The 25,209-nt window shown below is 32.8% G+C and overlaps 2 protein-coding genes across 3 annotated transcripts in view; one reads left to right on the forward strand and one right to left on the reverse strand.

Moving 5' to 3' along the window:
- The window catches only part of stxbp1a (syntaxin binding protein 1a), a 38,788-nt gene extending 34,294 nt beyond the window's left edge, over window positions 1–4,494 (reverse strand). For both annotated transcript variants that reach the window (XM_051093033.1, XM_051093032.1), the window contains exon 1: window positions 4,336–4,494. In XM_051093033.1, the coding sequence (XP_050948990.1) occupies window positions 4,336–4,372 (37 nt within the window). In that variant the 5' untranslated portion in view covers window positions 4,373–4,494. The remainder of the gene's footprint in view (window positions 1–4,335) is intronic.
- Window positions 4,495–6,767: 2,273 nt separating this feature from the next.
- Window positions 6,768–25,209, forward strand: part of niban2a (niban apoptosis regulator 2a) — a 31,173-nt gene continuing 12,731 nt past the window's right edge. Inside the window, exons 1-5 of the mRNA XM_051093832.1 lie at window positions 6,768–7,013; window positions 12,459–12,589; window positions 15,589–15,717; window positions 15,929–16,034; window positions 17,594–17,761. Of these exons, the coding sequence (XP_050949789.1) occupies window positions 6,959–7,013; window positions 12,459–12,589; window positions 15,589–15,717; window positions 15,929–16,034; window positions 17,594–17,761 (589 nt within the window). The 5' untranslated portion in view covers window positions 6,768–6,958. The remainder of the gene's footprint in view (window positions 7,014–12,458; window positions 12,590–15,588; window positions 15,718–15,928; window positions 16,035–17,593; window positions 17,762–25,209) is intronic.

The raw sequence follows: 25,209 nt of genomic DNA on the forward strand, positions 1-25,209 counted from the left end.
CATTACTGTTTGCACGTTTTAACAGTGTAGCGCGTTATAACCAATCACACACGATTCCGTTGAGTTCATGAATGGAATGGCCAATCAGAAGCGTTCAAATGAGTCATCGCGGAATCACCTGAGTTTTGTCGTTGAATTCTGCTTTCATCATGAACAACAGAGTTAACGCTGCACGATTCTGGGTCACGATTTTTTGTCTCAAATATGATTTAATAACTCACTTCGGCTATGAAACTATGTACATAATTTAATAAACTAGCATGATAATTATGGTGTATCTGCGATCTCACAGGCTATGGGTGGTTTAGGTGGTCTTCATGACTCTTATACATAGGCTATATAAGTGTGTGTAGGCCTATATATATACGAACTCAAGAAAATACTCAAATATGATTTAATAACTCATAAATACTTCATTTGTTATATTACTAGACGAATCTGCGTTTTTGAACGAATTTCTTCAGTGAATGATTCAATGACATACATTTTTTAACAATCACTTTTCACCACCTAGTGGTGAAACAATGCAATGGACACAAACTTTATTTGAAGCATAAGAAGTTTTGATCGCTACCATAGACATCAGTGTTTATATCTGAACTATAAACTTTGATCCCAGTATTTCTGTGATAATATGAATGACTGTAAGACAGAAATAATATTGTGTAGTTAAAAAGACTGTTTATGAAGCTGGGGGTATCATGTACGATAATATCATGTATTGATGATAGTCAAGAGATATTGCCTGTGGCTGATGCCTTTAAAGATATCCACGTTTTAACAGTGCTGCGAGTTATAACCAATCACACACGATTCCGTTGAGTTTATGAATACCGTGACCAATCAGAAGCGTTCAGATAAGTCATCGCTGAATCACCAGAGTTCTGTTGCTCAGTGCAGGATCTGCTTTTTGCGAATTCTCTCATCATAAACAACAAAGTGCAGATGTACGTGCAATGTACAAAAGGTGTCATATACCACTAATTCAGATTTTGTGTTTGGTGGATCTATATCAGGGATTAGGGTTGTGTCTATAGACGATCGTGTATTGAAGAGATTCGAGATATTGCCTGTTGCTAATGCCTTTAAAGATATCAAGATGATGATGATTATTATTATAAGGCAAGTTTTATTATCTAATTAATATCAGGGCCTATTTTTTCTATTATATTTCTTTGTCCGCCTTTTAACCAATCACACACGATTCCGTTGAGTAAATGAATGGAATGGCCAATCAGAAGCGGTTTTGAGTCATCGCTGAATTACCGGAGTTCATTACTCAGCGCGCGTTCCCTAATTGACTCTTTGCGAATTCACTCATCATAACGAACAAAGTGCAGATGTACGTGGGATGTAAGTTTAAGAGACTGTATTTATCAGTCATACAGTGTAGACAGTTTTACTACTTATAACGGGAGTGTTTTTTAACGTGCATAAACTGAATAAAAGTCAGTGATGATCTTTGATAATGTAAATGTTCTTTGCTCGTTTTCTGTGTATGTATGTATATATATATATATATATATATATATATGTGTGTGTGTGTGTGCGTGTGTGTGTGTGTATATATATATATATATATACGAAATCAAGAAAATCAAGAATATATGTATATATGTTTTCCTGAATGTTGGATGTAATTTGACTAAATCTGGTAAGTAGGGCATAGTATCAGCTCAATTCATGGAATGGATCGACAAATAGGCAGGCTAACAAAAGAACTGGTTCATTCAGAGCTAGATTAATGCCGATGAAAGACCCTTTAGACAAATACTGTGAGTCATTTACACAGATGCTGTCCATGTGTGCTCCTGCTGTCCCCTTACATTACATCCTGCAACGCATATGTACAGCTCCCTGTCAATATTGCATATTTTAAAGGTAAAAACAAATTAAAACAGATAATGGATGGATGTGCATTTGGCCAGTCTTCCTCTCATGGCTTTGCTCTTTATCTGACCCTGTGTTTTATCTGTATGATGTGTGCTGGATCTCATGTCTCTGGAGAAGACAGTGAAACCAACACACATACACACACCCACGGCACATCAAACCGCAGGAAAACCAATCCATCATCCCGCATGTGAGGAAGACAGAATCCAGGGCAGGTGTTCGGAGCGTCTATGCCTTTCAATGATCAGGTTTCAGTCAATATTGATTATGTGCGTGAGCTTTCATTTGAACTGGACAATGCAACAGCATTTTCACTATTATGTTTTATTTTGTGTGCTTTCAGTTTGCATAAGGTGTTTTAGCAACATTAATGGATGTATTACAAACAAAACAAACTGAAAATGTTTTTAATGCAGTTCTGTTGAATGATGTGGGGATAATAATGAGTCAGTGACAAATGTTAGATGTCCAAGATGATGAAAAGGATGGTTTTATAAATATGAAAAAATATTTTAGTTTCAGATTTTCCTCAGTTATTTTAAATGTTATTGTATTTAATGTAAAAATATATTTAATGTAAAATATTTTACCCCATTTGACCAGAATAAAATGTTCCTTTTCATAAAAGGTCAAAATATATGAATTAAAAATAATGCTGGGCAGCGAATAATTGTGATTAATTGCGTCCAAAATATATATATTTTTTTGTTTATATATTATATGTGTACTGTGTATATTTATTATGTATATATAGACACACATACAGCATATATTTTGACAATATTTATATATAAAACTTGCCCAGCACTGATTTTTTTTTGAGATTTTTCTCCATCATAGTGTAAAATATTATACTCCCTTTGACAAAATGTCCCTTTACATAAAAAATCAAAATATATTATTTTTAAAAAATCATGACTATAAGTTGGCTTCATGAATTCAAACTTTGATTTGGGGGAAAAATAAATAAAATTAAATTAATAAATAAGTCCTATTTAGGATATTTTGAATCAAAATTGCCTCATTTGCCATTGGATATTTAAAAAATAGTACCAATAATATATGTAATTTTATCGTAATTATAATAGTAATTATTTTATAGTTTTATAATAATTATAATGTATAGTAAACTACTTTTGCCACACATTTTTATGAACTGCATTTTTTACGTATTTATATAAGATTATTGAATAAAATTACTCCTATACTAATGAAAAAAAAACATACTTGAGGTAAAAGGTAAAAAGTACCAAATATTTTAACTGTGTTAAACTTTATACACATAAAATACATGAAATGCCTCTAAAAACATTTCAAAATAAATAAATTAATAAATAAATGGGCGTTATATAAACTTTGCCATGATCATAAGCCTATTTATTTAGTCGTTTATTTGTGTAAAATGCTTTTTTAGAAGCATTTCATGTATTATACTATAAAAATATTTAAAGTTGTAAACAAAACAGATAACTGAAATAGATTTTAAAAGAAAATACAGTTTCAATCTTTCTACTCAAACATTTCACGGTTAATTCAACGTATTGCCTTATTCTTAATTATATACAGTATATAATAATATATTTCGGTTATCTTCATAACCTGCTGCATAAGCAAAATATTTCTCCAAAACGAAAGCACCTACAACCGCCATCGATCTGTCTGTACTAAACGCCATTCCGTTCCTGAACGCTCTCTCAGCTAGTATGCACTACACATGACAGATCCAGCTACACATCTGAGGGATGCGGCATCATTTGGTGCTCTCATTTTCCCCTATTCAACCGTACATGAACCACTCCGCCATTTAACGATCCATCTGGAGATGCGAAGCAGCTGCATTCATGTTAAAAGCACGGGCACTTCCTGGGCAGATCAGTTCACCAGCTGGAGCTTTACGCAATGGAATATAATGCACTGGTGATCAATCACAGGGGTGAGGCTTTGCCAAAACGCATTTATTAAGCTCATCTCTACAACTAGAAAGTAGAGTTGTGCAAACATCCCTTCATTTCTATCCTATAACGCATATAAATAACAAAGCGAGCAGAATGAAATAAAATCGTAGAGGTCTGTCGACAAAACCCTGCGTAATTCCTCAAACGTCCGTGCAGAATAAGGGCGTTCCTGTGATTACACTGGTGCATCGTGCTTTTTTGGGTGTTACTCTGTTTCTCGTGCCACATATTAATAATTTAAACAACACACAATGAAAATTAAAACCTATTCGTGGCATGATGCACAATGCGCATCCGCAGCATCCCGAGAGTAATGTCCTCCCCGTTCAGCACAATGGCAGGGAAACAACCAGCCGCATCCAGGGGGAACCTAACGCTGAGGAACACTAATGACACATGCAACGGGAAGGTAGCCTACCATAAAATAGCACGCGCGTACGGTTGAATATTAAACCTCAGTAGCCGAGGATTAACATTATGGTCTTACTTTCGCCAACGACCGCCTTTAATCCAATTGGTGCCATGATGCTCCTGAGTGTTCGCCCGTGTGCTGTATCTTCTCCTCCCTCTCCTCCTCTTGCTGTCTCTGGCAGAGCGGAGCGGTGCTGCGCACTCACAGCAGCTGACTGCGGAGATTCGTCACTGCGTATCCGCCCCTCCCTCACATGCGCTCATGCTACCGACCGACCGACCGAGCGCCGTTATATGCTGTGCGTTTGCCAATCGCTGAGGGCGCAGACACTGAATCACAAGTAAATCCTTTCTTGATTTCACGCTGATTTGTTCATGCCGTGATCAGTGGATGCTGTGCGTGACAAAAGAGCAGGTCGCTCATTTAGAGGAGCGACTGAAGGTTTAATACTCTACACTAAATTTTCACTAAAAAGCACAGCAGTTTTTGTTTACTTCATCAAGGTAACCAAATAAATTGTTAAAATACTAACTGAAACATTAAATCAAATAAAGATAGACTAACAATAATTTACATTTTACTGTTGTCATACAGTATCATAGGCGTGATCACACTGCTGGATGTAGTGCAGCATTTAGTCATTTTGAGCGCATGGGGGCGATAAACGTCTATTAAACATAACGCCTTTATCGTAATTTAATTTTGCCAGTTAACTTTGTTTCAGTAATATAAACTATATTACAGTCGTTATTTGGGTGTTTTTGTATTTTTTTTTATAACATTTGTGAATATTTTCTGATTAGAATAATTATAAATGATTATGAAGCAGTCGTCTTTATTTATAAAAGTAGACAATGTTACCATACGTAGTGTTATATTACAATTAAATCATTTACTATATAAATTGCATTATTTGATCCAACTTGCGTTTTAATGTAATATAATTATATTTTAAACTTATTTTTTAGTAAATGTTATTACAATTTTAGGGTATGATTACATCAATATATCAAAATATTTTAGAATTTATTCATATTAAAACAATATTTTAGGAAACTATTTTTATTAATTATATTATTGAACAGTTTTTAGGAATTTATATTTATATTTATATATATAAAGAAAATGGTTTTTTTATTAAACGTTGAAACCAGACTATATATATATATATATATATATATATAATGACTATAATATATAAACTTTAATATATAAACTTTTCTTTAAAAATTATATATATATATATATATATATATATATATATATATATATATATATATATATGTTTTTTTTTTATTAAACGTTTAACTTTTGTCACACATATACTTGTATAATGTTTGAATCAGATTAAGTTACAAAAAATGTGGTAAATTGTACCACAAAAAATTACAAAGTACCAACTATATTTAAATGTGTTAAAAAAGGCTTTTTAGAAATAAAATATAAAATACATGAAATAAAAATAATAAATAAATGGTTGATAAGTGAAAATGATATTTTTAAACAGTTTTTAGTAAATTATTTAATCTTTCTGCCATGCCAGACTATATAATAATAATAATAATATATATGTATATATATATATATATATATATATATATATATGTATATATATAGTGTTATTTAGTGTATTTTTAATAATAGTATTTTAATCTGCTGCACCAAGCAAAAGACATATTTTATTTTCTTTGGATTATATATATATATACACACACACACACACACATATATATATATATATAATTTTTAAAGAAAAGTTATATTTTTTTTATTAAACGTTTAACTTTTGTCACACATATACTTGTATAATGTTTGAATCAGATTAAGTTACTAAAATTGTGGTAAATTGTACCACAAAAAATTAAAAAGTACCAAATATATTTAAATGTGTTAAAAAAAGGCTTTTTAGAAATAAAATATAAAATACATGAAATAAAAAAAATAAATAAATAGTTGATAAATGAAAATGATATTTTTAAACAGTTTTTAGTAAATTATTTAATCTTTCTGCCATGCCAGACTATATAATATATATATATATATATATATGTTTTATTTTTTTTGGATTATATACACACACACACACACACACACACACACACATATATATATTTAAAATAATACAAATATAATTTAGATGATATTTTATTAAATATTTCCCTCCCTTCCCTTGACTTAAAGTGAAAGAAAAACGACTTTATTCAGGTTTCTAAAAAGTTGTTTGCATTTCCCTGACAAAATGTTAAAATGATCTGTATTGCAATTCTTGTAAGACAGAAAAAAAAAAAAAAAAAAACTTAAGATCAAACCGTGTTTCCTTTCTATCAAAATAAATACATACATCAAATAAAGCCCATCATATAACAAAAGCTAATCCTTAATCATATCAGACTCTTAAATTAACTGTGATTAAAAATACAACAGAAGGTTTGTTATGAAGTTGGGTGTGTCAAGCGGTGTAAACCACACCCTCTGAATGTCACTCATTTGACTCAACGAGCTTAAATGAGTGTTGTTTCTCACTCAGAGAGGGCGTTACACAGTCAGTGAAGTCACGTCAAAATGAACACACCGCTCTGAAGTAAACCAGGGATGATTTATCTGGAAGACTCAGAAGACACATTTCTGTAGTGTTTCCTCCGTTTCAGATCCAAAGGAACTTTCTTCGATATCCGTGACTGTCACTTAAATCGCCATCATGGGTGATGTGATTTCTACCAACCTGGACGAAGGCAAGCGGGAGATGATTACAGGTAAAACGCGTTTGTGTGACTTTTAAAAAGGATAAAGTCATTTTCTGTACAGTAGAGCTACCGTTTAAAGTATAAAAATGATTTAGTTAACGTGGACACGACAGCCACAACTATTTAAGAGATTTTTAGCAGACGCGTGTACACCGAAACCTGGACGCGTTCGCGCTCAAAAACAAAAGCCTAACGAAACGCGTTTTTCACTCAAAAAATATGACAGGGACATCATTTGCTCAAACTGTCAGTTCATAACTTTCTTCCTAACTACGCTTATGTTCAACGGAATGAATAAAGTAAGTCACACAGGCTTGTACAAGTACATGTTGAGTAAATCATGACAATTTTTTTTTTGACACGGCGTCCTAAAAAACGCGACGCAACACTAACCGACAATTAAAAATAACTCGGACTAAACGCGTCGCGTTTAAACGCCCCCCTAAAGCTTCAAGTATACACATGCAGGTTTAAATAACATTTAGAGGCAACATTGAGTAATATTTATCTGAAAATATTTTTGATACTACTAATTCTGTTTTGAATGGATGTTTTCCCACTCTATAAACATTTCTTAGGCGTTTACCGTGTTGACGTTACCGTTCTTTCGTCGTTAATAATATCCTCAGGATTTTTATTAATAGCTTTCTGTGCACAAATTATATTTTCTCCTGTAACTCTAATAATAAGATTGTTAAATTAAAAAAAGTCCTTCCATTTTGTTCCCAGGAAGTTTCTACTAAGTATTTTGACTGCAGTATGGTTCCTCTAGTTGGTTTGGAGAACTGGTTATATCCTCTACCTGTAAAGACACCCCTCCATAACCATACATTAGTTCCTCTACAAAGCGTGATGGGAGATAATCACGTTTGTTTAAAGAAATATGCTTTTGTCATTTAAACAGCTTCATTCTTCAAGACATGGAATACTGCAATTGTTTACAACATTTGCTTTTAACAAGACTTTCCTAGAAACTAACAGGAACATAGCTATCCAGCACTTCCAACCTGACACGTGGGAAATGAAATGTTACCAGTCTATAATTTGTGACGTCAGTAGTGGTTACTGTGTTTGGGAGCTGCTTCTTGTCTTTTTCCCCTCATGTCAATCATAGAAACTATCTCTGCATGAAAACTTGACTTGGTAAATACAGCCTGAGTGTTGTTTTTAGACCGATTTTCAGTTGAAAAACCAGTTTGAGTGAAACGAACAGTGTGAGATGATTTCCTAAAGTTATTATGGGAAAACAAAAGCTCTTTTGGCTGTGACTGGAAATTTTGGATCACCGCAACTTTGTGTGCACACATACTCTCAGAACAAGTCAGGACTGGTTCGCAAGTGTAGGTTTCATTGTATGTGCTTGAAGTACCAATCCGGATCTTTTACTGATGATAGGCTTGAGTCACTTGATGAGCTGGCACTTAATGAAATGATCGTCTCGTTCTGAGCTCATTTTAGAGAAGTATTTCTGCGAGATGAATGCAGGTGGATCTCATTGACGTCATTAAATGCTGAGTCTATCTGCTGACTAAGCCTGAAATTGAAATTCCACAACTGTGGGAAGATGTTTGGTCTTCATGAGAGACAGCCACCCTCATAGACTCTCCCTTTATAAAGCCTGGAGCAGTTATGAAGATGTTTGTGGTAGATGGACAGGAGGTCAGGAGGTTGGAGGGAGGTCTGAACACACAAATTCCTCTAGGGATCTCTAGACCTCCCTCGTCAACTATTTGACTAATAGGGCTGGATGTGTTCTGAGAGAGTGAGAGCAAGTATGAACTTGTCTTGGAGTAATGAGGAGGTGTCCTCATGCTCTCAGGCTTTTGTTTTATCTGTCTCCCCCTTGTCTTTCCCTCCCTTCCTCAGTTTCATAGACAGTTAAGGGTTCGTCTGCTGACTGTGCATGCGGGAGGGGATGTTTGTCAGCTTTTGGTATTTTATGGTCTGTCTGGTCAATGGATAGTCGGCTTTGACTTGTAGAAGTCAATTTTTTTTTTTTTAAACCTGTCACTAAGGTAAAATAATCTAACTGGCAGTTAATTTATATTTTGTTGTTGTTGTTGAAATTGCAAGAATGACTTATGGCAGTGTTGGTAGCATCAATAAATAATGTCTATATGACATCGTTTTTTTTTTTTTTTTTTTTTTTTATTAAAAGTGCCTGAATTATGATATGACTCTCTTGGTGTGTCTTATCTACACATACATTATTATTTATACATTATTATTCTTTGTAAAGAAAACTAAACCTTGGATGAAAATGGAAAAAAAAAAAGAAAATGGAAAAATTACTTTGATAAAATTAGATGTAAATATTCTAAAACATAAATAAATAAAATAAAAAAACACAAATAAAAATTATCAAAAAGAGAGAGAGAAAATATGTGTGTGTGACATTGTAATGTCTAAAATAATGAAAATGTAAAAATGACTGAAAAAAATTAAATGTAAAATTTCATATATATATATAAGTAATTATATAAAATAGGAAGAATAATGTGTGAAATGGAGAAAAAAGTAAAAATAATAAAAATTAAATGTAAAAATTCTAATGTGTATATATTTGTAATAATATGTGTGAGACAATGGAAAAATGAAAATGTAAAAATTACTTAAATTAAATGCAAGGATTCTAAAAATCTATATTAAAATATAAAAACAAATGTAAAAAAATGTGTGTGACAGTGTGAAAAATTAAATGTAAAAATTGTAGTGTGTGTGAGAGACAATTAAATGAAAATGTAAAAATAATGGATAATGTAAAAATAAAAAAATGATAAAAATAAAACAAATAATGTTTGTGACAATGGGGAAAAAATGTAAAAATAATAAACATTAAATGTAAAAATTATATGTAAAATAATGTGTGTGACAATGGAAAAAAAGTGACATTTAAAAATAAAGAGAAAAATTACGTAAAAATTCACATTCTAAAATTCAAATGTAATTATAAAAATTATATATAAAATATATTATTTATTTATGTATTTATTTTGATATGTATAGACCCAATTTATACTATAACAAAGTAATAATATGTAAAGTGTAAATATTTTTGGGAAATATTTAGTTGTCATTTACTAGTTTTCTACTTACTATAGTAGTGTGGTGTTAGGGTTAAATACTGGATTATTATTTATTATCTTTTTTAAAAATGTACTTTTTTTTATTTTATTTTTTTTACTTTTTTTCCTCAATTTTCCATCAACCTCCTAGCATTCTCTTGCAGCCACCTGTGGGTCCAAGACTGAAAACCCCTTGTCTAATGCATTTTAACACGCTTGGAGTGAAACCCATCTTAAGATGTGATAAGTGATGTGATGTGAAGTCTTCACAAAAGCATTACATTTCACAGTTTTATGCTGATAAGACGTTTTCCAGTGAACCATAGACAGCACCTGTTCCGCCTGTGCTGGCTGAGCTTCTAGAAACACTTTCTGCAAATATACATGTGAATGTATACTGAGGAATAGTCAACACTGAGCCAAAGCAAACTGAGTCTACAAGTTATTCTAGTTTAATACAATAGTGGGTCTGCTAGAGAACGGTCTGCCCTCATAGACAGACTGGCTGCTGCATTCATGCAAACATAACAACATGCTTTTCATTCAAATGTCCTGTAACAAGAAGCTTCTAATCTGATGGAGTGTTTAAGAAAGGAGGTGTAAGTGAAGAGATTCCTTCCTGTGGAGACCTACTGTACAGTAAACCGGAATAGGGCATGTGTACTTGGAGAGCTGTGCTATTTCAGTTGACATCAGATGTGGCCCTTCTTCCTTCCTTCCGTCAACCTGTCAGGTTGTTCCTTCCTGTTTTTGTGGAAGCATCTCCTTTCACATACATTCAAACACGTGCTAACTTTCATCAGCATCCAAACTCAGAGGCTCTTGTCATGCAGTAAAACTAGACCAAGATGCTTTGAATGTGGCATTCAAATGCGATAGCCTCCAATCATGCGTCACTTTTTCCATTTATTGGTCTCTTTATATAAGCAAATTCATCCTAATGGCACCATCTTCTTTTCATAAAGCTTTGATAAGCCTGCAGGCTCAGGTCTTTTTATTTTCAATGTTTATTTTTTTACACTGTATCCACATGTTTGTGTGTTTCCACACTTGACTGTTTTTGCAACTGTTTCTCTCTTTATCAAGAATTCCCATTTTATTGTTAACCATCTTTTGTGTTGTAGCCTAGTTTAATTTAGGATAAGTGTTTTAAGAGAAGATATATTTCCATATAACTGTTATGATTTCGTTATAGAATACATCATGAGGGTTGCACAAAATGCCCAAAATTATTATTCTTAATAATTATTATTATTATTATTATTATTATTATTATTATTATTATTATTATTATTATTATTCCTTAGATCTAATTTGGTAATGTATTGAAGAAATCATTATTTTATCATTTCTAAAATGATCTTATTAATATATTAATTAATTTATTTAAATTATTAAATTACCATTTTATAAAAATAATGTGCATACAAAATATTAATAATAGTAATACAATTTGTATTTATTTATTTTTTTTATAATCCTAATTTTTATAATGTTTATAATTATGAACATTTTATTAGTAGTACTATATTAGACTTTGACTTTAGTCCACAAGAGAAAATATTAGTTGAATTTTTTTTTTTTTTTTTTTTTTTTTTTTTTTTTTTTTTTTAAATGACCCCGTTCAAAATTTAACATACAATGAATGATGCACAGCTGTTTTTTTTTTTGTTGTTGTTGTTGTTGTTGTTGTTGTTTAGTGATAGTTGTTCATGAGTCCCTTGTTTGTCCTGAACAGTTCGACTGCCTGCTGTTCTTCAGGAAAATCCTTTAGGTTATTGTGTATTTTAACCCTTTCCAACAATGACTGTAAGATTTTGAGATCCATATTTTCACATTAAAGACAACTGAGGGGCTCATATGCAACTATTACAGAAGGTTTAAATCACTGATGCTCACTGATCACTGATGCTCCAGGGAAAGAAAAAAAATGCATTAACGATGCATTTTGTGATTTAATAATCAAACATGGCAAAATCATTTCTCTTTCAAACCCACACCCATAAATGAACTAATGATGTGCGGTTGACAGTGGACTCTCACTTGTTGTATTTCACACTCTAGTATTAGTCAACTAAAAATCTTGGATCAAGTTACAGCTCTGTTTTGCTTGGTGCTGTAAGAGGCTAGAGTTTTCTCTGTGTTTGCATCTTTATCTTGCCTCATTGCTATCAAGAACAAATCTCAACTAAAAGACTAAAAGTAACTGAACAGGTTTATAACATTTTGTGATTGATTAAATGTTTATACTGCCATTTGACCTACAGTAACCTCTAACAAATGCAACCTGCAATTTGCAATGTACTCTGCAGCTGTAAAGTAATCATTTCTTTCCTGTGCTGTGGTTTTTCTTAAAATCTAACATTCCTGTGTCTCTTTTCCAACTTAGCCCGCACTAGCGCTGTGATGGCAGAGTTTGGGAGGTTTTACGAGCAGCAGTACGCCGTGGCTTTATTCAACAGCGTGCGCTATGAGATTGAAGGAGGAGGGAATACCCAAACACAACTGCTACATAGAAAGGTAAAACCACCTCTACCGTATGTCTATCTAGTCATGTAGATCCCAGAGGGATTGGGAAGCATTGTCAGTATTCAATAAATATGGCAAAAAATATTGCCAGCTCCAGGTTAAAATGAGATGAGAAACCTTCCTGCTTCAGTTATTCTTTTTTTTGGCACTGCTGTGCCATTTCCCTCATTTTAAAGGCTTTGTGGTTGTGCTTATCGGTATGGAGTCGGCGAAGAGGAAGTGGAGCAGATTTCACACAAGTTAAATAATTGTAACAAAGGCCTGAATGACAAATACACGCACACAAAAGCATATGAATACTTTCTGATTGAAGAATCAAAGCATCTTGGGTAGACCTTGCTTTCTAAGCCATTTTTCACCAAAATATTGCTGGTGTTGATGCCAGTCCATGTTTCCACTGAGTCTAAGCATGATGTAACTGACATAACTTGCCCACAAATGGTGCATTATTGTCGTTGTTTTACTCCTGTAAAAAAAAAATGGATGTGTCTGTGAAGTTTCAGCTCAAAATATCCCACAGATCCTTTATTATGTAATTTTGAAAATGCCTATTTTGAGTGGAATCAGAAACGCGCTGTTTGCGTGCTTGTCTCTTTAAATGCAAATGAGCTGCCACTTTTCCAGTGTTGCCAAGTCTGCAGTTTTCCCGTGGAATTGGGCTACTTTAACACTGTTGCCGCGGATTGTTTTTGATGTTTGTGGCTTGAAGCGACCTCCAATAGTCATATTTAACCCCTAAAACTTGAATTTACCAGGGGAATCCTGACAAAACAAATTTGTATTTTATCCCTCAGAACGTGATTTTTAACGGGGGACCCCCCCTCAAAACATGATTGGGCTAGTTTTGAGTAGCAATTGGGCGGCTTTTCCAGAATAGGGCAGTGCCTTTACAGCATATACCTCAGGTACTCTCCAAAAAACATCTCTTTGGTTTTGATTATCTTGTTTATCACACTAAAATCATGTGTCATATCATATCAGTTTAAAGGGGTCCTATTATGCTCTTTAACAGAGTCTTGATTTTGTTTTGGGGGTGTACTAGAACATGCTTTTATGCTTGGTGGTTCAAAAAACGCATTATTTTTAACATAATTTACATTATTACAATACATTTCTCCCAGCCTGGCACAAATGACTCGATTAGTTCCAGGATCCGCCTTCTGAATAACGAAATTTGTTGTGATTAGTTAGCTGTCCCACTGCGTTGTGATTGGCGAACAATCGTGCTAATGCATTTAATTATTTACATTCTTAGTTTCATTGCCCGAAACCAGCTCCAGCATAAGGCTAAAAGCAGCCTAACATTATCAAAGAACATCATCACTGATCAGCCTAGCCTATTCTAGTGCAAGTTTATGCATTTTAAAAAAACACTTGTGTTATAAATGAAGCTAACATTATCTACATTGTATGATGAATGAATCTATTACCACACACTGCACATGTCTGCGGCGCGATATGGCTCCGACACGGCAACCGGAGTAGCAATAGTCAAAAATACATTGTATAATTCAAAATTATCTAGTTTTTTTTTTAATGCCAAAAATCATTAGGATATTAAGTAAAGATCATGTTCCATGAAAATATATTGCAAATTTCCTACTGTAAATTTAATTTTCAATTAGTTTTATGCATTGCAAAGAACTTGATTTGGACCATTTTAAAGGCAAGAAAGCGGCATGTAAGTACTAAACTAAGTTCTCTTTCATGTCTTATTGCGCTTAAACGGTCAAATATGCACGTTTATGATTAAAAACACACATAAGTTACAAAAACAGTTGGTTATGTCTGTGAAGGTAAACAGCTGGGAAAGAAATCCCGTGATATTAGATCTTTGTGGTAGCTGTGTAATATACAGTAAATAAATCAATAAATCCACTGCTCTCGTCTCCTCTGAGGCTGCGTCTCTAAACAGTGCTCTGTGCTCATCTGTGTGTCCAAAGACAGAACAGTTAGCATGCTTAAGATCCCTTTTCTACATCGCGGGGGGAGTGAAATCTGACGTGCTCGTTTTTTTTTTTTCACATGCTTGCAGAGAGCTTACCAAAACAAAGTTACTGGGCTGTCATTTTTAACGTTTTCTCGGTTTGTAGATGCACCGGGGACTGTTTACAGCATGGAAAAAGTCTGATTTTCATGATATGTCCCTTTTAAATAGCTGGAGCTGTCCAAGGCATGGGAACTTTGAGTTCATCAACTGAATGTGCATCGCTCTGGGCGTTCCCAGTTTAGCAGACTTTGGTTATAATGGGAATGATCTACTTAGTTTTGCCAGACTAGTTGTTTTGAATACTTGACTTTGAATCTTTGTTATCCCACCCTCATGGCCTGCGATATTAATTGTTTCTAAGTTGAGACAAGCAGGTCTAAGGAGCTGCAACTAGCTTTTCTGCAGTGGAAAAATCTGGAAAAATGTTCTTGGAAAGTTAAAAAATCTCATTAGATTCTTCAATTGTGAACACTTTCCTTTCTTACTGGCCTCCAAACTCTCCTGCCCTCCCCAATTATAAATTGTCCATGAAGCCATTTGTTCTCTACTCCATGGCCTTGGCCAAGAAAAACTCTTGTGCACTCTTTTTGATGTCCCTCAATTGTTATGAGCCAGGACAGCTGGACTTAGAAAATATCTGTCTGCAGTTTTTGTATTTAGTTTCAAAGATTAACCGATTAACCGTGTTCAAAGGTATGTACACCCACCAGTGGTAAATTCAGCATCCATTAGCAGAAGGCAGTGGTTTTGATTGTAGACATAACAGCAGCTTGAATGTCTTTTATGTACCAGTTGCTCCGCCCATTTCTTATTTTAGGCTGAATTGCTCAGATCTGTGTTATATAAACACGTCTCAAACTGGTCTTTTGTTATTCCAGACTGTTGGGAGTGTTTCGCATTGGTCTTCTAAACACCGTTCATTGTTTTGTTTATTCATGCTTTCATCTAGTGAAATGACTTTGATTTGCATTCATTTAAAATGTGTTTGTTCCCACCACAGGACCCTCTGAAGAACAAGTCCATCTTCTCTGGAAGTCTGTTTCAGTATCTGGAGGAGAGCAAGAAATGGAGGAGCCGCTTTTTGTATGTGGGCGACTCCTACAACATCAGCTTGTTTGAAAGCAAAGCGGTGAGTGTAAACTGCTGAGCGCTAAGGTTTTAAGCTTTTTAGCTTGCACCACAAACACGCCCAGCTCGGATGATTAAATGTAAACAAATGAAAAATGATCTGAATGTTAATCTTGCATTACTGGACCTAAGTGAAATCTGAAGTGTTAGTGGATGTGTTTGTTGTTTTTCCCAGCTGCAGAGTGATTCTGAGCTGTCTGTTTCCTCTACAGGCACATGATCGAGGTCTCCATTCCAAAGGGCTCATTAACTGTGCTGGGTACAGAGCCCTGACCTCTATGGAGGAATACCTGGGGCTTCTCAACAATAGCCTGAGTGGTGAGAAATGAATTAATACAATAATAATTAAATAAATAAACAGATATAAAAGTAGCATTGTCAGAAAATACTATCTGTCCTGATGGACATAAAGCACAATTTTATTTTAATGAAGTCCAAGTAGGGGTATACTAAATCCATTGGGGGAAAAATAAATAATAATTTAATAATAATATAGTAATTTTTAAAATTTCCAACTTCAGTTTAGTAGGTTATTTAGGGAAAAAATTAAGTATTTTAAAAATGAGAATTTAATAATATTCTTCTTTTTTTTTTTTTTTTTTTTTTTTTTTTTTTTCAATTTGTATTTTTTTTTCCTCATTTTTAAATCTTTAGTTCATGAAATAGGTTATTTAGGGGAAGAATTAAATATAAAAAAAATAATTATTTAATAATATACATTGTGCATTAACTGAAGTTTGAAAAATGTTATTTAGGAAGAAATTAAATATTTAAAATATGTATGTTTTTGTACTTTTTTTTGTATTTTGTATTTTTTTTTTTTTTTTTTTTTTTTTTTTTTTTTTTTTTTTCCATTTTTCAAACTTCAGTTTATGAATTAGGTTATTTAGGGGAAAAAATAAATATTTAAATTTAATATTTAAATTTTTCAAACATCAGTTTAGGAAGTAAGGTTATTTAGGGGAATAATATTCTAATATTCTAATAATAAATGCATTTTTCATTTTTGAAAACTTGCATTTATGAAGTAGGTTATTTAGGGATAAAATAAATATTTAAAAAATGATAATTTAATATAAAATTGTCAAACTTCAGTTTATGAAAGTTTATTTGGGGAGAAAATTAATTATTTAAAATAAGAATTTAATTCATTTTTCAAGCTTCAGTTTACGAAGTACGTTATTTAGGAAAAAAATATTTACAAATGTTATATATTATTTTTTTCAAACTTGAGTTTATGAAGTAGGTTATTTAATAAAAGTTCAATTTAAAAAATAATAATTTAATATATCCATTTTCCAAACTTCAATTTATAAAGTGGGTTACATATGAACAATGTAAATATTTAAAAAAATCAGTTTTTAAAGTAGTTTATTTGGGGGGGGGGGGATTAAATGTTTAAAATAATAATTAAATATAAATATTTAATATTAAAAAGAATTCAAGCTTCAGTTTATAAAGTAGGTTATTTAGGGAAAAATTAAATGTTTAATATATTAATTTATTTTTTCAAACTTCAGTTTATGAAACAGGTTATTTAAGAAAAAGGTAAATATTTAAATGATCTAATATATACATTTTTCATTTTTGAAAACTTGATTTATGAAGTTCATGAAGTAGGTTATTTAGGGGGGGAAAATAAATATTTAAAAAATGATAATTTAATAATTTTCAAATTCAGTTTATGAAGTAGGATATTTAGGGAAATATATATTTAAAAAAAAATAAATTTTAAAAAAATAATTTTTTGGTCTAGAGTAGACATGATAAATTCAGGATGAGTTCTTGATGCTCTGTATACCTTGATGTATAGTCTGATCAATGTGATTTTTAAATGATTTGTAATCAAGTTCTTGTATTGTGATCTGCTGTTTTAGATACAAAGGCCAAAGCTGCCAGTGCCCCGTTTCTAAAATGTCCCACACAGTTTCCCATCATCCTGTGGCATCCATACGCCCGCCATCACTACTTCTGTGTCATGACAGAGAAAGAACAGAAGAAGTGGCATGCCGTTTTCCAGGACTGTGTAAGACACAGCAACAACGGTGAGTCACCATCACAGACAAAGACAGAACAAAGCATTTGTTCACATTTAATCATCCGAGCTGAGTGCATGTGCTTTGCTGAGCTTAAAAATACTTGTCTTATCTGCTTCATCTATATCCCAATCGTGGGAAGCAATAGATCACAAATTAATGCTTATTTGTTGACTTGTGTGCACAGAAAATGCGCATTGTCATGAGAAAGTTGTAGTTTGTTGACAAAGTCATTGCATGTGAACTAATTTTCCTGCGATCCAAAATGAAAAAATATTTTATTTATTTTATTTTTTTTACAATGAGAGATTTGACCTGCGAGATTAGTCTTTCCTCCACTGTCATTCAAACATAGTCTAAAGAGCGTTTCTAGCGAAATATGGTCCGAAATTTCTGCATGCCTTTGTAAAAATTCATAGTATTATATTACCTTCAACTCCACCCTCACAAATCACCTGTCTTCTGGCTTATCGTCATATTTCAAATCACACAGCAGGGTGTGTGTCTATGTCGGTGTTTGTGAGGGGGGGAAAAAGGTGTTTGTGTCACAGCTTGAAATGTGAATGCTTTGGAAATTACTTTAAGGTGTGGAGGATGTTCCTTTTGTCATCTTAACTGATGTTAAATATCTCATGCGAGAACAGTGACCTTTTATAATTTTTAATTCGTCATTAGAATGCATTGATATTGTCTTCTAGGAATTTCTATGTAAAAATTCAATTCCAAAATGCTTTAATCAAGTTGAATGTAGTAGAAGGTACAACTTTTTTTTTTTTTTTGAAGAATTAATATATTTTTTAGAATTTTATTTATTTACTTTTTTTTTTTTTTTTTTGCTTTTGAGAGAAGATTGAGTATAAGCCTTGGTGAGTATAAGAGACTGATGGTGCAAGTAAATGGTGCAAGTAAAAAGATTATTAAACATAATTACTGCAGTTGTGTATAGAGTTTAAAATGAAAATGTTAAGTGTGTCTGAAGAATGTCGCACTATAGCCGTTGACAAACGGATACAAGGAGGTATTGTATTTATTGGCCGCTATCAGGATTGCGCAACTTGCAGAGCAGCATAGCTCCAACATGTTGCCAGTCGTTGACTGCTAACTGAACATCCTCTGACCTCATGTCAACACCTTCCCATAATGCCTTGGGTAGATCAGAGGTACTCTCAGTTAGGCTTGTCAAGACATGACGGCAAATTGTGGATCACAAATGATAATGACGTAAGGTTTCAAAACCAGATAACATACAACTGTTGTAGATATAACAGCAGATACCTTTTGGGATCTCACTGGGACGTGATGAAAGGCTGCTAAATATGATTTAAGGGTGTGTCTGATAAACAGTAAAGATGTATCACTCAACTCTCACCTGAAGAGGCATATAGTTTATTTTATTTTATATATATATGTTATTTAAGACTACATTTTGTCATAAGACACAATGTGTCATGTCAGACAATTCTGTAGTTTTTATTGATTTATTTAATTTTTTTAAGACTAAATTTTGCTATATAAGACTCAATATGTCATAAGACTCAATTTTGTTTTTATTTTATTTTTTGTTTTGAGACAAAACTTCAATATAATCAATATATATTACAAGTCAATTTTATTTATTTATTTATTTATTTATTTTATTTTATTTTATTTGAGGTTATATTTTGCCATGACTGTCATATAAGGTTAAAATTTTTTAATACAAGATTCAGTGTGTCATAAGACTCAATTTTGTTTATTTTATTTTAGACCTGATTTTGCCAAATAAGACTCAATGTGTCAGGACTTTTTTTTTTTTAGACTCAATTTTGCCATAACTCAATGTGTCATAAGACTGCTTTTTTTGTAAGTTTTATTCAAGACTAAATTTTGTCATAAGACCCAACGTTTCATAAAAGACTCAATTTTGGTTTTTTTATTTTATTTTAAGACTAGATTTTGCCATAGAAGACTGTTTTATTTTAATAATTTTATTTTAAGACTCTTTTGTCAAGTAAGACTCAATGTCATAAAAGACTCAATTTTTATTTTTTTTATTTTTTTTTAAACTAAATTGTCATATAAGACTCAATATGTCATAAAATACTTTTTTTTTTTTTTTTTTTTTTTTTTAATTTATTTATTTTTCATCCTTCTCATCTGTCTGTCCAATTTGAGGAAGCACAGACCTCTCTGCTCTCCAGAGATTGATCTTTTAAAGGTGAGATGTTCAAGTCACTCATTAGCCAGTGACTGCATGCAGTGACCTTCCTGTTGATTTACCTGCAGAAACTATGTAAGCTATTTGACTACCTTTCTATATTCTGGCATATCTTTCATATTTGTGACATAAACTGAAGAAAATATGTTGGGCTGGGCTTGATTGTTATCCATTGGGATTTAAAAAGTAGTTTTTTTTTGTTTGTTTGTTTGTTTTTCCAAATGGTAAGACACACCAGTTATATCAAGCAGCAAAACGAGATGTTTTGTACAGCTAAAAATAGCTGGAAGTGAATGACACTGGAAGCCAGACACATCTACAAACGGCTGCACCCACTCTCAGATAAGGTGGATATAAACCAATAGTCTGTGTGGCCTATGTCACATCACCAAAAACAAAAGCACACGTGAATCCTAATGAAAGATCATTAAGCCATTATTTACTTTTAAATTACTTGAACTATAATTAATGCACAATAAGATGAGTAATGTGCTTTAATTAGGGTTGACTCTCACAAGACATCTTAAAAAAGAAGTATTGTTCCTCAGCCCATTTCGCATATTGATTTAAAATTAACATGTAACAAGCAACATCCAAAATCAATATGTAGAGCAAACATTGTGAGATCTCATGCCTCCAGGCTTTTCAAGATCCTAAAGGTGAGGTACAGTGCCTGACTTGGTAACAGCCCAAAACAAAGTGACAAGTGCTCGAAGTTACATAGGGAATGTCATTTGCCTTTGAGGCAGCAGGGAAGGGCTCTGAAAATCCCTGAGACCTGCCTGAAGGCAAGGTCTAAGATGGCTTGAGGTAGTTGCTCCGCATACGTGAGAACGCATCTCTGTGTTTTGGCTGGAGGGTTACCAGAGGGCAGAGAAGATCATCTGCATGCAAAGCTGTGGTATTACAGCAGGTGCTCAAAGCGCTTGGGTTTTATTACAGCATTGGAAAGAAATCAAGATGAGTTACACACAAAGGCCTTTCATAGAGCTACTGTAAGATAAAGCAAACTGCAGATACACAGTATTTTAAGTTGTTTAAGCTATGTATGAACTCAATGCATGTTTTAATTGATCCGTCCAGCCAAATGGGACTAAACCAATGCAAAGTTTCAAACATTGCTGATTGAATGCAAATTCTGCATTCTGAACATTTTTGTTCATCTAGTAATTGTATTCTAGTCATTGTTCTGACAGCCTGCGGTGGTGGTTAGTCATCTGTTTTGTTATAGTCGTGCTCATCTCATTGGCAACTAGAACAGTTGGTAATCAATCATATCACACCCGTTATGACGTCATAGAGTGGAGACCAATGGCAGAAAGAAAACAAACAGGTTTTTAAATTGGAGGTGATTGTCAGTTTCATATGTGGATTTGTAGACACTGTTGACAGTTGCAATACACAATCAAACACAGCGCTTTGAGTTCAGCTGAAATGTAATAACAGCCCTTTGCGCTAAGTAATAGGCATATTTTGACTGTTTGGTTCACGCCCACATGTGAACCTGCAGTGACTTAGATGTAATGCCAGTTTTTTTTTTTTTTCTTTTTTTCTTTTTCTTTGTGTTTCAAATGTGTGTTAAATCCATGGCTTTATTTTAATCTTGTTTTTTTTTTTTTTTTTTTTTTTTTTTTTTTTTTTTGAGAAGCTGAATGTACAAGTATGACATTAAAGGGATAGTTCACCCAAAAATTAAAAATTACCCCATGTTTTACTCGCCCTCAAACCATCCTAGGTGTATCTGACTATATTACCATTATATTACAAGCTTTATAATGGCAGTGAATAGGTGTTGGGACACACATTTATGACTGGTGTCAAAACCAGATGTAAGATTTTAAATACCTCTTGGGATCTCACTGGGACGTGATGAAAGGCTGCTAAATATGATTTAAGGGTGTGTCTGATAAACAGTAAAGCTATATCAATCATGGTCTGAACATTTACTTTTAGTTTATTTTTATAAACTATATTGTGTCTTATTTTTTTTTTTATTTAAGACTAAATTTTGCTATATAAGACTCAATGTATCTTAAGACTCAATTTTATTTAATTTTATTGTTTTGTTTTATTTAGGATGAAACTTATGACTCATTGTGTCATTAGAGTCAATTTTGTAATTATTTTATTTTAAGGTTAAATTTTGCCATATAAGACTCAGTGTGTCATGTAAGGTTAAACTTTGTTATACAAGACTTAATGTGTCATACTCAGTTTTATTTTATTTTATTTTTTTCTTTAACACTAAATTGTCACAAGACTAATTTTATTTTTTTATTTTGTTTTATTTCAAGACTAAATTTTGCCATATAAGACTCAGTTTGTAATAAGACTCAGTTTTGTTTATTTTATTTAATTTTAAGTGAATGCACATTCACTGCCATTATAATGTTTGTAAGAGCCAGGATATATATATATATTTTTAATCTTTTTTTTTTTTTTTTTTTTTTTTTTTTTTTTTAAATATATAACTCTGATTGTATTTGTCTGAAAGAAGGATGTCATATACAGCTAGGATGGCTTAAGGGTGAGTAAATCATTCAGTAATTTTCATTTTTGGGTGAACTATCCCTTTAACTATGATTAATTTTGTAATTAAAAGAATGCTATAATTACTATAAAAATAATAGTTATTACTATAATAGTTAATATTATAATGGGTAACTATTATAATAGTTAATATTATAATAATTAACTTTTATAATAGTTAATATAATTTCAATTCATATTTTTATATGAACATTTTGTAATTATTTTAATTTATATTTAAATAGGTCTTTGTGTATAAATGTGGGCAGTCATATGTTAATCACATTCTGGAACAATGAATTACAAGGAGTCTTTTATTTAATAGGTTTTTTTTTTGTTTTTTTTTTTTACTAGGGTGGAAATTTTATGTCCAGTTTTTTTTTTTTTTTTTTAAAGCAAGAACAGTACAATTTTGAAATGTTTTTACTATTTAAAATAACTGTTCTCTATTTGAATATATTTTAAAATTTAACTTTCAAAGCTGCATTTTTTAGCATCATTACTCCAGTCACATGATCCTTCAGAAATCATTCTAATATTCTAAATGGCTGCTCAAAAAGGCATTTATTTTTATTGTTGAAAACAGCCAAGCAGAATTTTTTTTTTTCAGGTTTCTTTGAAGATAGAAAGTTCAGAAGAACAGCATTTATCTGAAATAGAATTTTTTTGTAACATTTTAAATGCCTTTATCACTTGACCAAAAAAATTATTTAAAAAATTATACCGACTCAATGCGTTTTAACTGTACTGTATAGTGTATAATGTAACAAAAGCTTTTTATTCCAGATAAATGCTGATCTTTTGGATCTTTTTATTCATAAAGGAAACCTGAAAAAATGTACTCAACTGTTTTGAATATTGATAAAAATAAAAAATGTTTCTTGAACAGCAAGTCAGCATATTAGAAAAATTTCTGAATGATCATGTGACACTGAAGACTGGAGTAATGATGCTGAAAATGTAGCTTTGATCACAGGAATTGTATTCAAATGAAAAAAACAGTTATTTTAAATAGTAAAAGATATTTCACAATTTTACTGCTTTTGCTGTACTTTGGATCAAATAAATGCAGGCTTAGTGAGCAGAAGAGACTTCTTTAAAAAGCATTAAAAATCTTACTGTTCAAATTCTTTTGACTGGTGGTGTACTTGTAAAAGTCAGTCCATGCACGATTTCTTGCTGTAGAAATAGCTTTCCTCCAGATTTGGAAAGAAATGTCCCTTAAAAAGCTGAAATGTTTTCTTTGGTTCTCATTATTGATTCAGAGATAAGGTGTTTTTCTTAAAACTCGTCTAGCCCTTGTGCTTTTAGCCCAAATGGGAAGTGCTCCAGTGAATGAAACAGTAATGGTAAGAGCGCACACATGCGGTGGCAAAGGAACCTTGGGAACCAGCCATCCCAGGAGTCTCGGCTAACCACCGTACAGCCCCATGCCAGAGGCGGCCCACGCTAAACTCTACCATATGTACTATTTTTGCTCAGGACTCTCGCGTTGAGTTTCTTAGGCCTGCCAGCTTGCCAGAGAAAACGAGTGCTGCTCTTTTTCTTTTTTTTTTTTTTCTTCCCCACCCGATGTTAAACACACACACAGTGAGCCACATTCAAATTAACTTACGTAAGGTGTCTCAAGTCTGCTGGTGATATTACTAGTGGACGTATTTGGGCACGAGGGGGTTTAATACTGATTTGGGGCTATTGTGTTTTATCAAGCACAGAACTCTAGGGACTTTCTCCAAGCAGACTGCTGACAAATGCATCTAGTGTTTTCTCATGGGGCTTATGCCAAGAAAAGCTAGTTATTTTCTATTTTCCTTCATTCTGTGTGTGTGTCTCTCTCTCTGTCTCGGCCTCTCTCTCTCTCTCTCTGAGTCCTGGAAAATGGACGCTGAGTGGATTTCCTGTTTCTGACAGACTGTTACACACTCCATCCCTCCATCTCTCACTGCTGACTTCCTGTCTTTGTGTCGGCCAATCTGAAACTTACTGCAGCATGCAGATATACACGCTCCCCATCACCAGCTCTAGTCTTGCGAGTGTTTGTGCAGCTTGCCATTGCTCATGTCCATCTGTGTTTGTCTTTCCTTGCCCGTATGTGTAACTTTATGGATCACACTCACTTCCTGCTGCCAACAGGAAAGCAACTCTAAAAGGTTATCTTTTTTCCCAAAAGACTCAAATCTCCCCAAATAACAGCTGTTCAGATTGACTTTTAGTAGCGGTGAGCATGGCAAATTGAAATTTTCATCACTTCTGATATGCAGCTTTTACACAAACAGTCCTACACTGAGCACATTATCCATATTCACTGCAGTACCATATAATTATATCTCCATTTAAGTATTTTTCCAAAAAGTCTAGTCACGGTAGGTCTTGTCATGGCGGGTTTTCTCCTTGAGTGGTGGTAGCTGTAGTTTCCACTCTTAATGAATGCAAAGATCTCCAAGTGAAGATGTGGTCTTATTAGTGCAGGTTCTTTTCTTGATCTGAACTTATTATTAAAATGGTAATCTCTTCCTTGCTGGAAAAACCAGGCTGTATCAGCTTAACATAATTTATAGCTGGCCCAAGTTGGTCTACCACTTGACACCAGCTTGGACCAGCAAAAACATCAAAAGCTGGTTAGGATTGTACAGGCTTCTCTTTAATTGTCTTAAAGAATTAGTTCAATTTCAGAATAGAAAAGAAATTAAGAGTTTTGAGGAAAACATTCCAGGATTTTTCTCCATAGAGT

This window comes from Labeo rohita, chromosome 21, assembly GCF_022985175.1.
Source record: "Labeo rohita strain BAU-BD-2019 chromosome 21, IGBB_LRoh.1.0, whole genome shotgun sequence".
In the NCBI taxonomy this organism is placed as follows: Eukaryota; Metazoa; Chordata; class Actinopteri; order Cypriniformes; family Cyprinidae; genus Labeo; species Labeo rohita.